This window comes from Juglans regia, chromosome 16 (genome assembly GCF_001411555.2).
Source record: "Juglans regia cultivar Chandler chromosome 16, Walnut 2.0, whole genome shotgun sequence".
NCBI classification, from domain to species: domain Eukaryota; kingdom Viridiplantae; phylum Streptophyta; class Magnoliopsida; order Fagales; family Juglandaceae; genus Juglans; species Juglans regia.
This window is the reverse complement of record NC_049916.1, coordinates 28,639,328-28,653,866: the sequence shown is the minus strand read 5'-3', so window position 1 is coordinate 28,653,866 and position 14,539 is coordinate 28,639,328. Positions and strand designations below refer to the sequence as shown.

The following is a 14,539-nucleotide window of genomic DNA, read 5'->3' as shown; positions in this document are numbered from 1 at the left end:
AGAAATCCAAGGCGAATAGGTCCTGGCAAGGGAATGTTACTTCCAAGAACTGAAGCAGAAAAATGGTTGAGTCATCTTGAACGGCACTTTTAGGAGAGAGTAGGGCATGCACCGCTTAAGGAGCCCTGGCTGGCCTTAGTCTATGACTCGCCCTGCCCGGCTTGAGGGGAAGCGGGAGAGTGCATGGTCCTAGAGGCAAAGGCAAAGTAGGCAAAAGCAAGCAAAAGCTCCCTGGATAAAGGCTCCATCTCCCCTTATTTTGTAATTCGCTACTTGAATACGGTAAATTCTTGTTGTTTAAAGAAAGGCATGATTTTTTAGGACAGTGCACCACACCTACTTCAAACTTTCAATTCGTCGACAAGACATTGATAGGGGAAACTCCTTTCACCCTCACTTATAGCCACGAGGCGATTCTGCCAGTAGAAATCGGGATCCCCACCTACAGAGTTCAGCACTTCGAGCAAGACTCCAATGACAGGCGGCTAGAAGAACAACTTGATTTGTTGGAAGAAGTCAGATTGGAGGTAGAGGTAAGAACCACCACCAACAAAAGGAGGGCCGAGCGATGTTTCAACAAACAAGTGCGTCCAAGAGCATTCAAAGTCGGAGACCTCGTACTCAAAGAAATAGGAACAACAAAGCGAGATGAGGGAAAGCTGAGCCCCTAATGGGAAGGCCCCTACGTGGTCACCACCACCGATCGCTCGGGCTCCACAAACTCTGAGACTCCCAAGGAAACGAGCTGCTGCTCCCATGAAATTTCGAACACCTATGAAAATTTTATTGCTAAAGCTAGCTTAATTATTGTAAATTTATGTTTTCATGCATATGCTACAAATCCTGATGGAAAAGGTGTTGTGTTTCAATGTCAAGTTTCAGGAACGTAATAGAATCTTCATCAACGTAATCTCCAACAACAGAATCTCCATCAACGTAATCTCTATTATCAAAGTTTTCATCGATTGTTTACCTCCCCTGGGACACCAAAGGGATGAGTCATGCCAGAGACTACTTTGTCCCGCCTACGGAGGAGTGTGAGTCAGCCCTTTGCCACCCGAATACAAAAACTTACCTTCCTCATGAGCATCAACAGGTGGGAGCACGTCATGTTACAGACTATCCAAACAATGTACCTCCCGGGGGGCCGAAAGGTTAGGTTGAGCCAAAGTCCACATTGTCTCCCACGACGGAGAGCAGGTCTAACCCCGAGGCTCAAAGTTTTAAATATCGTTTCGGTGGAGGCACTAAAATGAAATATTTCGATATCGGTATCATTTCGTGTACCGTTTCTGAATAGTCTTACACATAAATAAATTATATATATATATATATATACTCGCATAAACTACAAAAAGATAAAATTTCTATTCATTTTATGGTTCATATAAATAGAATATATCTTTTATATCTAAAAAAAATAAAAGAAAATTCACTTTTAAAAAAAAAAAAGCAAATCCTGCACTAGATTTCCTTGATATTTGCAACCCTTTATAACACATTTTGCAGGTTCTCTCTGCCCCATACGTGCCCTCTCTATCTCTCTTTGTCTTCTCCCAATATTTATCTCCTCCCCACGCTTCTCTCCCACGATTTTTTTCTATTTTCTGTTTTTTTCTTCTTTGCACCCAACACACAGACGTCTCTCTCTTCATTTCTCTGTGAGTTTCGCCAGGAAAGTACCACTTCAGGCCACAAGTCATTCCCTCTCAAACCATACTCAGCCATCAACCACCATGGAATAAGCCCCACATCGTCCTCTCTCCCTCCCTCTAATCCCACGCATCGGTTCCTTTCTCTCACAAGGCCCCGTTCTCGATCATGACAGTATCCACTCCCTCTCTATTTCTCTATCCTATATGAAGTGTTGAGGCCAAAAATCAAAGAATACAGAAGAAGAAATAAAAAGAAGTAACTCAAAATACATTCCAACCGAAATCCGATATATCAACCGGTACTGGTTGAAACACATCTATATGGCCGAAACTCGTACTGGTACGAAACAAGGGTCTTCTCTGTACCAACTACTCGGCTGGTATGGCATATTTCGATCATATTGGCCGATACAAAACTAAATTCAAAAGCTTGTCAAGACTACCCAAAAATCTTATCACAATCTCCGCCACAACGAAGTGTGGGATCAGCGTCAGTCTGACCCAAACTTACCATTTCCAGCAATATCAATGGGCGAGGGCGGGTCCAGTCCTAAACTGTCTGAACAACCTACTTCCCCACGAAAGATGATAGGTGAGTAGGAGGCTTAACCTCCTCATCTGGGAGAGCGGGACCAGCCCCCAAACGACCCGAAAAAATACCGCAACCCCCGTCGCGGTGAAGGAGTGGACCAGCCACATCGCTATCTGAATTACCTCCCCCGCTGGGTACAAAAGGGATGAGTGTAATGCCTAATGTTGTTTTATCCCTCCCGCAAAGGAGTGCGGGTCAGTCCTCAGCTACCCGAAGGGAAAGGCTTACATTCCTCGTTAGTGTCAACAAGCGGGAGCGGGTCCAGTAGCAGACTGCCCAAACAACCTACATCTCCACAGACCAAGGAGACATGTTGAGCTAGATGCCGCCTTGTCTCCCCGCGACAGAGAGCGGGACCAGCCCTACGACTACCCGAATAATTTACCCTGACCTCAGCTACGAAGAAGTGTGTGATTAGTGCCAGCCTAACCCAAACTTACATTTCCCTAAGGTGTTAACATATGGGAATGAGTCCAGTAGCAGACTACCCGAACAACTTACCTCTCGCGGGAAACAAAGGGACAGGTTGAGCCAAAGGCCACCTTGTGCCTTCTGCGACAGAGAGCAGGTCCAACCTCGAGGCTACTTGAATACTTACCTTGACCCCCATCATGGCGAAGGAGCGGATCAACGACATTGCTGTCCAAATTACCTCCTCGGGGGGGCAAATGGACAATTTAGCTTAAGGCATTCCGACCCCTCACTGATGGAGTGCGAGTAGTCCTTAACTACTCAAAGACGAAGACTTACCTTCCTCATAAGTATCAACAAGCGAGAGCGGGTCCAATTACAGACTGCCTGAACAACCTACCTCCCAGCGAACCAAGGAGACGGGTCGGGCCAGAGGCTGCCTTGTCTCCCTTATGGCCACCGCTTTAAAAAGAACTTCTTTACCACCTTGACAAAGCTGTTTTTCCTGTCAGGTCTATAATTTCTACCAAATTCTACATTTTATACTAGAGAAAGCATTAGACTTTGATTTTCCAACTATGGGAGGAAGACTTAAGTACTTTTCATACTGCAAAACATTACCACCACCCCACAAAGACAAAACTTCTTCTTTAACAGCATCTATGACATTTTTACTAAACATCATTGATGTTTTATCTCTATTAATTTTCTGCCCTGACGCATGTTCATACTGATCCAACAAGTCTTGTATATTCTTATTAGTGGAAGGATCTGCTTTACAAAAAATCACACTATCATCCTTAAACAACAAATGGTTTAGTGTAAGAGCCCCTCTACAAATCTAAATTCCAGGCACAACTTGATTCCTACCAGCTTATTTAAGCAAATGAATAAGCCCCTTAGTGCAAAGAAGAAAGAGATAAAGGGATAGAGGGTCCCCTTGTCTTAGTCCTCTACTTGGGAAAATAGGCCCTTCAGGTTCACCATTGATCAGAATAGAAAAAGATACTGTTCTAATACATTTCATGATCATCTGGGCCAGCTTCACCTCGAAGCCTAATTTAGTCAAGATTTGTTCCAAAAAATTCCATTCGACTGTATCATAGGCTTTGCACATGTCCAATTTGAGAGACATGTAACCTTTTTCCCCTTCCTCTTTTGTCTTAAATAATGAATAAGCTCATAGGCAATGAGGACATTATCAGTTATGAATCTACCCGGGACAAAAACATACTGAGACTCATTAATAATACAAGGCAGAAACTGCTTCAGCCTATTCGCAATCACTTTGGATATGAGTTTATAAGTGACATTGCAGAGGCTTATAGGGCGAAAATCATCATTTTTCATATGAGATTTTTTCTTTGGAATCAAAGTGATGAAAGTAGGGTTCAAAGCATAAGGAAAGTCATCAAAATTTAGAGCAAGTAGAGTAGCAACAATAACAGATTTTCCAATAATATTCCAATATTTTTGGAAAAAGATAGGGGACATACCATCTAGCCCAGGGGCCTTGCTAGGATGCATTTGCTTGAGTGCTAATGAGACCTCCTCCTCAGTGTGCTGCTTTGATAGTTCCTCATTGATCTGTCCAGTTACTCTGCAATTGATATTTGTTGCTGTCTCCATCGAGCCTCTTTGATCCGAAGCTAAAAAAAGGTTCTTGCAATACTCTTAGATTTCTAGAGTTAACTGCTCTTTTTATCACTACATAAACTCCATCAGTTTCCAACCATAAGGGAATATGGTCTGAATAAGCAACACTTCCATGCGTAACAGATGCATTGGGGAACGATTGGCACCATTGAGGATTTGCAAGGAAACGATCCAACCTTTCACTAATGCTAGCAGTCCCTTGCCTCTTATTACACCAAGTATATGGAGTTCCAACAAACCCCAAATCCCTTAAATCACACTCACTAAGTACTTCACAAAATCAAAGCAATTGCTGCTCTGGTCTTTCCTTCCCACCCCACTTCTCATTAACATTCAACAGTTCATTAAAATCCCCAAAAACAAGACATGATTTCCCATATACACTAATTAAAGTCCTGATCAAACTCCAAGTCTCCCTTCTACTAGCCATGTCAAGGTGCCCATAAACACCCGTCAGATACGACTTAGTTTTATTAACATCATAAGTGACCAGTAACGCATGAATATGATATTTAGAATAATTTAGCACAGTCAAAACAATACTTCCTTCCACACCAACGCAAGACCACCGCTTCCACCATCACTGTCAACAACCAAGCAACTAGGGAATCCGAGATGATATAGATTTCCATAACATGAGCTTTCAACTTTGTCTCTTGAATGAGTAGTACATCGGGATCTTCCTTCGTGACAATGTCGTGGAGTGTACGAATTCCGCGTGGGTTCCCAAGCCCAAGGAAATTCTAGCTTAAAATTTTCATTATGCTCGGCAGGGTTGTGAGACAACCATTACCAATAACTCATCTTTCTCCTCTGCACCATAAGCCTTGTTTGTATCCTGGTTTTGACGTTTCTGATATCTGCCTTGTTCATCTCCATCCTCTGAAGCCTATCGTTTTTGCCTGTTGTTCTTTATCTGAGAGCTTAGGTTGATCTATTCTGTCTGTTTCAACTGTTGATCCTTCCTTCTCCATTGAGTACGTGGGCCTTTTTGTTTTAGCAATGTGGTAAGCGGGCTATCATCCAAATTAAACTTATCTATTTTAGGGCCCGAAACATCACGGCCCATATCCAAATTGCTAGTAACTTCTGTATCTTTCCTTAAAACTCCTCTTACCATAAATTGAACATCTGATGGCCTTTGATCATGGTTCATGGAATCAATCACCTTCCGCCCTGAAATCTCGCTATCCTTCTCCAACCAAGAATTATCTTCCACGGGATTCTGGCCCCTTATTTGTTGTGTCATTCCAATAGCCGTAGCAGTTTCATCCCCAATATCTGTAATGCCCTGGTTTTTTACCACATTTGATCCCTGCCATTGATTGATTTACGGCATTGTGTTTCTTACCATAATTTCTTGATCAACCGCCTTTTTCAGTGGTTGTTGTCCCCACCCTCATCCACTTATAGGTCCCGCACGAAGCCACTGACCATTCAGGAATGCTTCAGTTTCAAAAGTCTCCTTTGATAGTTGCCAATGTTCAGAGTCGTGATGACCATGGCCTAATCGTCCGCAACAATAGCAGAAATTGGGGAGTATTTCGTAGGTGAAATGAACCCAGCATGATTCATTTGTACGTACAGTGATCTTCTTTTTCCTCATCAAAGGCTTTGTTACATCAAGCTTAACACGTACACGCATGTATTCCCTCATGCCATTTCACCTTTCTCCAGATCAACCTCCTCCACTATACCCAGCGAACTTCCGATAAGGCGACCCACATATTCATTACGTGCCATCAAAGAAAGATCATAAATTCGCACCTAGAATAGAGCCTCTGTTATACGGATTTGATGAACTTGTTGTCCACCATCAAAGTCCATCATCATCACTAACTGTTTATCAAAAGACCAAGGGCCATCACGTTGTATTCTATCTTTATCCCTTATATCTACAAATTCCGCAATATGAGTGTGGAGTTAAAATCATGAAACTTAACTGGCTTCACTAGTTTCCATATCTTCTTCATGATTTGCTCGAAAGCTTCCTTATTATCGTATTTTTTCATGAGCAATTTCATAATCAAACATTTGCTCCTTTTGAAATGGCATCTTCCAAGTGGTTGGTCTCCAATTGGATCTCTTCTTGTTCTTGTTCATTGAGAGATAATCTCTAGTAAAGTTTTCCCAACTTGTCCTCCATACAGTATAAAAGAACATGCAAACAGGAGAAAGGGAAAGAAAAGAAAACCCTACACAAAGACTATGGCCTCTACTCAAGCTCAGGACGTCCTAGAGAGGAAGTGCTTTGTATCTATAAAAAATAATTACCCCCGAAGTTTTTTTTTTAATAAGAAGGCTTTCATATATTGCATCAAGGATTACAAGAAATCTTCTCAACCCAAATAACTTGGGCAATAGACTTAGGTACAAAATCCCCCCATACAATCAAATCATCAACATTCCAAGCCATTCTCGCTAACTTGTGAGCAACACTATTCCCTAAACGATTAACATACTTACATAAACAAACATCAAAATAAGACATCAACCTTTTGACTTCTAAGACCAAGTTTCATAGTCGTGATGCAGCTTGTGAGGACTCTTGTTGCAGATCATCCACTAACAACTTGCAATCTGATTCCACCAGTAGCTTTGTGATACCAGACTAAAGACATAACTGTAAACCCCGTAACACTGCCACTAACTCAATTGTATCAGGCTCTTCAATATGGAACTCCACCTTACTAGCTACAAAGATAATGTCCCCTCTTTCATCTCAAAGCATAACACCAATCCTTGCTTTCTTTTGATCAAAGAATAATGCACCATCAACATTAAATTTAAGAAAACCTGCAGTAGGAGGATTCCAATGGCAGTTATATTTAATCTGATTTGTGTTCTTCTGTTGTGAAAAGAAGTATAACAAGTTTGTACTAAAATAACATGATCAACAACATGTTTAGGAGTAAGTAAAACATCATCATGTATCTTTTTATTTCTCTTAAACCAAAAACTCCATGCTATTAAAAAGAATTTCTGCAACTCCTCTATAGTACCCATATTCTGCACATATTGGATTAGATCAATAAAGTAAAGAGTTCGTGGTATATCAAATAAAATAGGTAAATGACATTTTCAAAATTTAACCAACTCAGAGCAATAGACAATAGCATGCCCCAAATCCTCATCCTGTTCATAACACATACTACATTTAGGATCAATGTCCACATGTTTCTTTAGTAGATTTAAGCAAGTTGGTAAACAATCTTTGCACAGTTTCCATGCAAAGATCTTGATTTTCAATGGTAACTTCATCTTCCAAATTGCTTTCCAAAGCTTGTTAAGATTACTTCTATTAGAACTCTCCCCTTCTGAAATATTAACACTGTTTTGCAACAGTTTATAGACACTTTGAACACTGAACTCACCACTCCTCTCCTCAGTCCACATCCACTTGTCTTCATACCCCACTGGACAAATCACAATCTTCAGAATCTTCTCAGCTAAAATTGGATTGAAGAGAGCTTATACTTTTCGAGTGTCCCACCATCTGGTTTCCAGACTAATAAGAGAATCCACAGTTTCAGGTATCTCTTCATTCGTTTCCACCGTATGTTACTCATGAATCAAATTTATGCAACGTGGAATCCATGGATCATGCCAAATCCTTATTGTCTTTCTATCCCCCACTCTCTTTTGACAACCCTGCAGTAGGAGAGTTCTTGCTTTCCATATGCCTCTCCAAGCATAGAAAGGATTATAACCAAGCTTAAAATCTAGAAAATTTGTTTTGGAAAAATATCTTGCTTTTAAAACTTGATGCAATAGAGAATCTGTTTGATTAACAAGCCTCCAACCTTGTTTTGCAAAAAAAGCTATATTAAACAGCTTAAGATCTTTGAAGCCTAACCCGCCTTGAAACTTGGATTTGCACATTTTCTTCCAATTAATCTAATGGATCTTTTTGTTCTTCTTGGTTTTCCCCCACGAGAATTGGGCCATCAAATTTTCAAGATCTTTGAAAAGACTATTAAGTAGTTTAAAGCAACTCATGACATATGTAGATATAGCAAGAGCAATATTACTTTCCTCCTTGGAAAGCTATTTTTCCTTCTAACATTGTAGTTTCTTCCATACTCTTGACTTTATTTTAGATAAAGCAGTGAACTTTTTCCTTCCTATCATTGGAGGCAAGCTCAAATATTTTACATCATCACTCACATTTCTACTTAACACCATGCTAGTCTTTTCCATATTCAATTTCTGTCCAAATGTCAATTAATACCTCTTTAGCAAATTTTGTGACTCAGGATTAGTACGCAGATCTGCTTTGCAAAAGATGCACTGTCATCACCAAAAATAAAACGTGGACTTACGTGGAAGGGTCCAACAGGGACCGGACCAGCACCCCCAAATACTTCTAGTTCTCATTCATTCCCATTGAAGGAGAAAGAAGCACCCAAAGAAAACAGTGCAGCAGAACAGAGAAGAAATGGCGAATAAGGCCCTGGGGCCCACGGGAGAGTTCTTCAGGAGAAGGGACGAGTGGAGAAAGCACCCGATGCTGACGAATCAGCTCCGCCACGCCACTCCTGGCCTCGGCATCGCCCTCGTTGCCTTTGGCATCTACCTCGTCGGCGAACAAGTGTACGACAGGCTCCACTCGCCTTCCTCTTCTCACCACAACCACTCTGCTCCATCAACTTCCTCTGCTTCACACTGAAGGTCTTTCTCTGGCCAGTTTTACGGTTTCCTTTGGTTTTCGATTCGATCGTACTTATTTTTTACGCCGACGCGCTTTTCGGTGAAATGGGTTACTCGTCCTATGTTAGGTTTTGGCCAAAAGGGTGTCTTTGATCTACTATTGAACCCTAGTTGATCCAATCGTTCCCTATTAAGTGTAATCAAATCGATGCTTTTAATGGGATCCAACGAGCTCTAGCTCTACCTGTGGGGGATAAGACCAACTGAGTGCCTTTTTTTGGGTAATTAGGAATTGGTGAGAGGGCATCTACTTTTTTTTTTTTACCCATCAAAAGAAAATCTATTTCTTCATGTGGAATGTTGTGAAATAAATTTTCTTCGAAAGGTGTTAGATAGCGCTCTTTAGTCTTTTGTTAATTGAAGGGGGGATGAGAGTTTTGATCATGGGGATAGACATCGGCTATTTTGCGCCAGTTCTGTGGCAGCAATAGAGCCTTAAATGAAGTTCTATTCTCAATTACCAACTTTTGGACCTAAGTTCAAAGTTTTAAATGGTATTAGGATGGGATTGAAGCACACGGAAATATTAATTGCAATTTGATATACTTAGGGAAGAGTTCGTGTAAGTTAGGTTTGGGCTATTGAATCTTGAAACGAAAAACCGAGTGGTCTTTGGCTGAGTGAATTCAACTGACAAAAGAATTGAACAGTCCTTGTCATGGTTTTATATAAGTACGGTAGGGATTTGCGGTGCATGGACCGGGGTTTACTATGCAGGGGTGGGTCTGAAGGGCCTTGCCTTGCAGAGGTTCACCGACATAAAAAAAAAAAAGAAAAAGAAAGTTTCTGGTCTGGATATCATACGGTGATTTTGTAACGAATAAATGAGATATTAGGTTGTGTGAACATCTATACCAGCAAGAATGTTGGATATTATTTATTTTATTTGTGGCTCTTTCATCATTATCATCTACCGAATGCATTCTTATGAGTTGGCATTTTCTCATAATTTTTTCCCTATATAAATGAATTTTACTCTGGGTAAGATTCACATTTAGCTATAAAATAGTTTATCTGTTTACCTATCTTGTATGCCTTTTACTTTGATCAACCCTTACTAATGCATGAAAGGAATTATTATTTTTTGAAAAGAGGAAAACAAAATAGAGTGGATTTATTATTTCTTGCTGTGATCATTGTTTGCAAAAGTCGAGTCTATCAAGTGCCCTATACAAGCAAGCATTAGTAGGGCTGGGTGCTGGCTCCCACAATCTCGCCCCCCCGTCCATCCAATCCCCCCCCGCCAGCAAGGGTAATGGGAAGAAAATCCGCCCAATCCTCCTCCCCCTCCCTTCCCCTCCTCGCATCCTCCTCCTCCTTTTTTTCTTCTGTGTCACTTGCTTGAGGAAGAGAGTTGATAATTTACATTTAGAGAGTTGTTTTTGATCTGTTGGAGTTCCTTTTTTTCCCCTTGTATTTCTGTCGTTTGATGATGCCTTTTGGTGGGCTTACAGATGGAAAGGGAAAAATCCTTCTGCCCGTTCACTGGGAATGAGTGGCATGGGGTTAGGGGTAAGGGTGGGGCGGGGGGCAGCTACCCGCTGCCCTAAGCATTAGCATTTTAAGGAGAGCAGTTCTCATTTTTTTTCCCTACATCTTTAATTTTGCCAGCTAAACTTTACCCGTGTACGTTTTATGATGTGAGGATGTTCTGATTGGAACCTGGAAGAGCTTTTACTTTCAAACTGAAGATGTTCACACTGCTCTTACTTTGCTTTATCACATTTCAAAAACAGTTATGGTCTCTGCTAATTGATTATTTGACAAATAGTTGATCTTGCAGATGAGCTATTGGTGAAAGGAAGGAAGCTTGGGCCTTGTATTTCAGAATTCCTCTTTTAATTTGGTCTTAAATAAAAAACATTTCAAACATTAAGCTTAAAGCGTGCAATGTTTATTTTGTTTCTAAGTAGGAATATGGTAGCTTCGCTAGAAGCTACTATGTGGAATTATAAATAACTCTCTTTATATTCTATTCACTATCCATACATTTGATGGCTGAATTAATGTTTTTTTCTTTCCGTACTTTTGTCTTTCTTTGGTTGGTTCCGTCTGCTACTACCATAAAATTCTTGGATTAGAATTATGGTTTTGCTTGCCATGGCTCCCCATGCATGGGAGCCCTATCAAGAGGAAGAGCATACCTGGGTTCTGCCCGTAGCTCTCTTTAATGAATTTTGATGAGTTGACATATTTTTTTGAATAATTCTACTCTTAGGCCACTTAAGTCTCCAACACCATATACTAGGGGTGTTCATCCGGATCCGGATCCGGATATCCGGCCATAACCGGATCCGGATCCGGATGCTAAAATCCGGGTGGTTATCCGCCCGGATTAATCCGGATTTAATCCGGTTATCGGATTTAATCCGGGCGGATAACCGGATTCAATCCGGATATCCGGATTGTAACCGGATTAAATCCGGGTTAATCCGGTTTTAATTTTTTTTTATTTAGAGACTTTAAAACTTAAAAAAATGTTTTTATAGCACTTAGTTTTTTTTTTTTTTTTTAAATTCTGATAATAAAAATGTAAAATAAATAAAAATATTGTTGTTACATTACAATGGAAGACGTAAATTTACAAAAAACAAAAAAAATAATAATACATCACAACTAATTAAACTAAAACATAAATTTACAAAGAACAAAAGAAATAAATTTACAAAGATCAAAATTTATTAGTCTTCACATCTTGTATTAATCCAGTGCTATTTTGGAAGTAAAACTGATATTGCTTGGCATTCACATAAACAGGTTCCTCTGCCATTTCAAGGGGCAAGGCCATTCTAGTGGGCTGCCCTCCAAGACAATGAGAATGTACCTAATTCAATATCCAATACTTGTTAATAGAATGCAAAGATCTATGAAACACGTTTGAGAAAGTTTATTTAGTATGTACATTAAAGATTCATGTTAAGTTTCTTTTTCTAAGATCGATATAGAACATAGAACATCTTACAGTATGGACAAACTCGTTTGTTTTTCCAAGAAATCAAGATTTGAGTCTTCCTTGCTAAGATCACCGATTCTCCTAAGAACATAAGGAAAACAGAAATCCCAAATGAGTCAGGGAAAAAGCATAATCATGAATAGTACATTAGAAGTGCAAAGGGATATAGATCTTATAGCAACTATTAAAGTCCACATGACGCATCAAAACATGCAAGTTCATATTTAGGAGAGGCCTTATAGATTCTCTAGCTTAGTTAGAGCACCAAAACTACTTGGGATTGGACACGTACTGCATATATATAATATCTGTTAGTATTACCAAGCAGTATCGATAAAGATAAATCACAAGACAAGCAAGGAACCTTGAAGTCGCCTATGAAAGAGAAAGTGCAGTACCAGTCAACATAATATATATCAAATATTATAATACTCTGATATTTCAAAAAGCACCATGTTCAAGTACATAGAGAAGAGAAATTAAGTACAGAATTTGTAGGGATTTTAAGTTTGCAAGTTCTTGTGGTATTGGTCCACTCACTCCACTGCTATCAATATACCTGAAAGAAGTACAGGTAAAAAATGAGATTGCTCAACAAAGAGAAAGATGCTACTTCAAGGTTGGCAAAAATGGGAAAAACTTACAGCTGCTGCAAGGAGGTCAATTTTCCAAGCTCAATTGGTAACGGTCCAAAGAAGTTGTTTGAGCTAAAACTTCTGTAATATGATACAATTTTTGGAAATTACTAGATGAGTACAGAAGAAGCTTAACAAACACAGAAAATAGCGTTGAAAAAATGCACATGTTTGCTTACAGAGAAACCAACTTGGTTAAATTACCAAGCTCTGGAGGCACTCGACCAGTCAGGTTGTTTATGCCTAGGCTACTGTTCAATCACTCATCATAAAGAAAACAAATATGAATACACCTCAAACGTATATATGAAAATGAAAAACGGCAGTGAGTTTGATTCTATCCATTCAAACTAGCAGAAAGACAAAAAGAAGTTAGTTTAGAAGTTACAGCCTTACAGGTATTGCATATTTTGCAACTGTGCAATTTCATCAGGTATGGGTCCACTCAGAACATTCTGACCCAAATTCCTGCATCATTAGGCAAGATTTCAAATATCAATCAATATCAAAGCAACAAGGAGTTCTTAAATCTTAAGAATAGATCCCTCACAAGTCCATCAGCTCCTTTAGCAGAAAAACTTCCTTGGGTATTTCACCAGAAATGTCTAAAGCATAAACCTTCCTGCATCAAGTGAAATATATTGGAAACTTCCTTTACCCAACAAGAATAAATGTGACAACTAAAAAATGATGAAGGAGAACTAACAGGTGAGTGATGTGGAAACAGATTTCTCACCATCCAGTCCATGCCAGAAAACAGATTTTGACCCAAATCCGGTCTCTCTTTAGCAAAATTAAACAAGAATGTGTACATAATCATAGTGGGTTATGCAACACCTAAAATCAACAAAGGTTGACCTATTTAAATACAAAGAACTAAGAAACTCATGATCTATTTAAATTAAAAATGGCATGGTTCCGATAACTTACTGCATAAGGAGAGTTTTCAATACATAGGGTGGGAGTCCATATGCTGAAGTTGAAGGAAGATGATTACCTTAAGCAGAAAAAAATGTAAAGGTTAAGTTAAATGGATAAATTAATAATAAAAACTCAAACTTAACAAATCAAAGTGTTTACCTTTGATGTCAACGCGTTCTACATGCTCATCGACCTCCCAAGAACTAAGTGGTTCACAAGTCAACCAATTTTGCGTGCAAATTAGTGCTTGGACAGTCTCCGGAGCTAATGAGCTTCGGTATGGATCTATTACACGTCCACCAGTGCTGAATGCGGACTCGGATGCGACGGTGGAAATAGGGATGCCCAATACATCACGTGCGATCTCCTCAAGGATGAGATATCTAAATGAGCTCTTCTTCCACCAATCCAAAATATTAAACTCGGGTATTTTTGGTTCAATCACATCAGACAAATACCTATCCATGTCCGAGCTAAGTACTGAACTGTTTTGCTTCTCAAGATATTGCTCTAGAGCTGTATCAAAATCTTCAGAGTCCAGGTCATCACCAATAATACTTGAGGAACTTCTATGGGCCATATTTAATCTTCCACTACCTAGCCCATAAAACTTGTGTATTGCTCAATCAAATGATTTATGAGCAATCTTACTTTGGCCTCAATTCTATCTCCGCATTCATCCCCTTTGCATCTTTTTAACCAATATGACAAGACTGTAATCTTATATCGAGGGTCAAGGACAAAAGCTACATAAACAATCATGTTCATCCTATCTGTTTTCCCCCAATATTTATCAAACTTAAGTTTCATAATAGAAGCCATCTTCATCAACATATCATCCTCACTTTGACCCATGTTGTTCAAAGTGTTCTCAATTGAACAAATTTGTTGAAATAACATATTAGATGTCACATACAATGAGCCAGAGATTTTCAAAGTGGCATCATAAAAAATTTTTAGAAACTTAATAAAAATACGAGCTATTTTCCAATCTTCAAACGGAGGT

The 14,539-nt window shown here is 39.5% G+C and overlaps 1 protein-coding gene across 1 annotated transcript; it reads left to right on the top strand.

Annotated features, from left to right (window-relative positions):
* The first annotated feature begins 8,648 nt into the window (after window positions 1-8,648).
* LOC109018240 (NADH dehydrogenase [ubiquinone] 1 beta subcomplex subunit 3-A-like) lies at window positions 8,649-11,049 on the top strand. The gene is made up of 2 exons (XM_019000431.2): window positions 8,649-8,985; window positions 10,808-11,049. Exon 1 carries the CDS (start codon window positions 8,753-8,755, stop codon window positions 8,981-8,983), a length of 231 nt encoding a protein of 76 aa, XP_018855976.1. The 5' UTR covers window positions 8,649-8,752; the 3' UTR covers window positions 8,984-8,985; window positions 10,808-11,049.
* The last annotated feature ends 3,490 nt before the right edge of the window (window positions 11,050-14,539 follow it).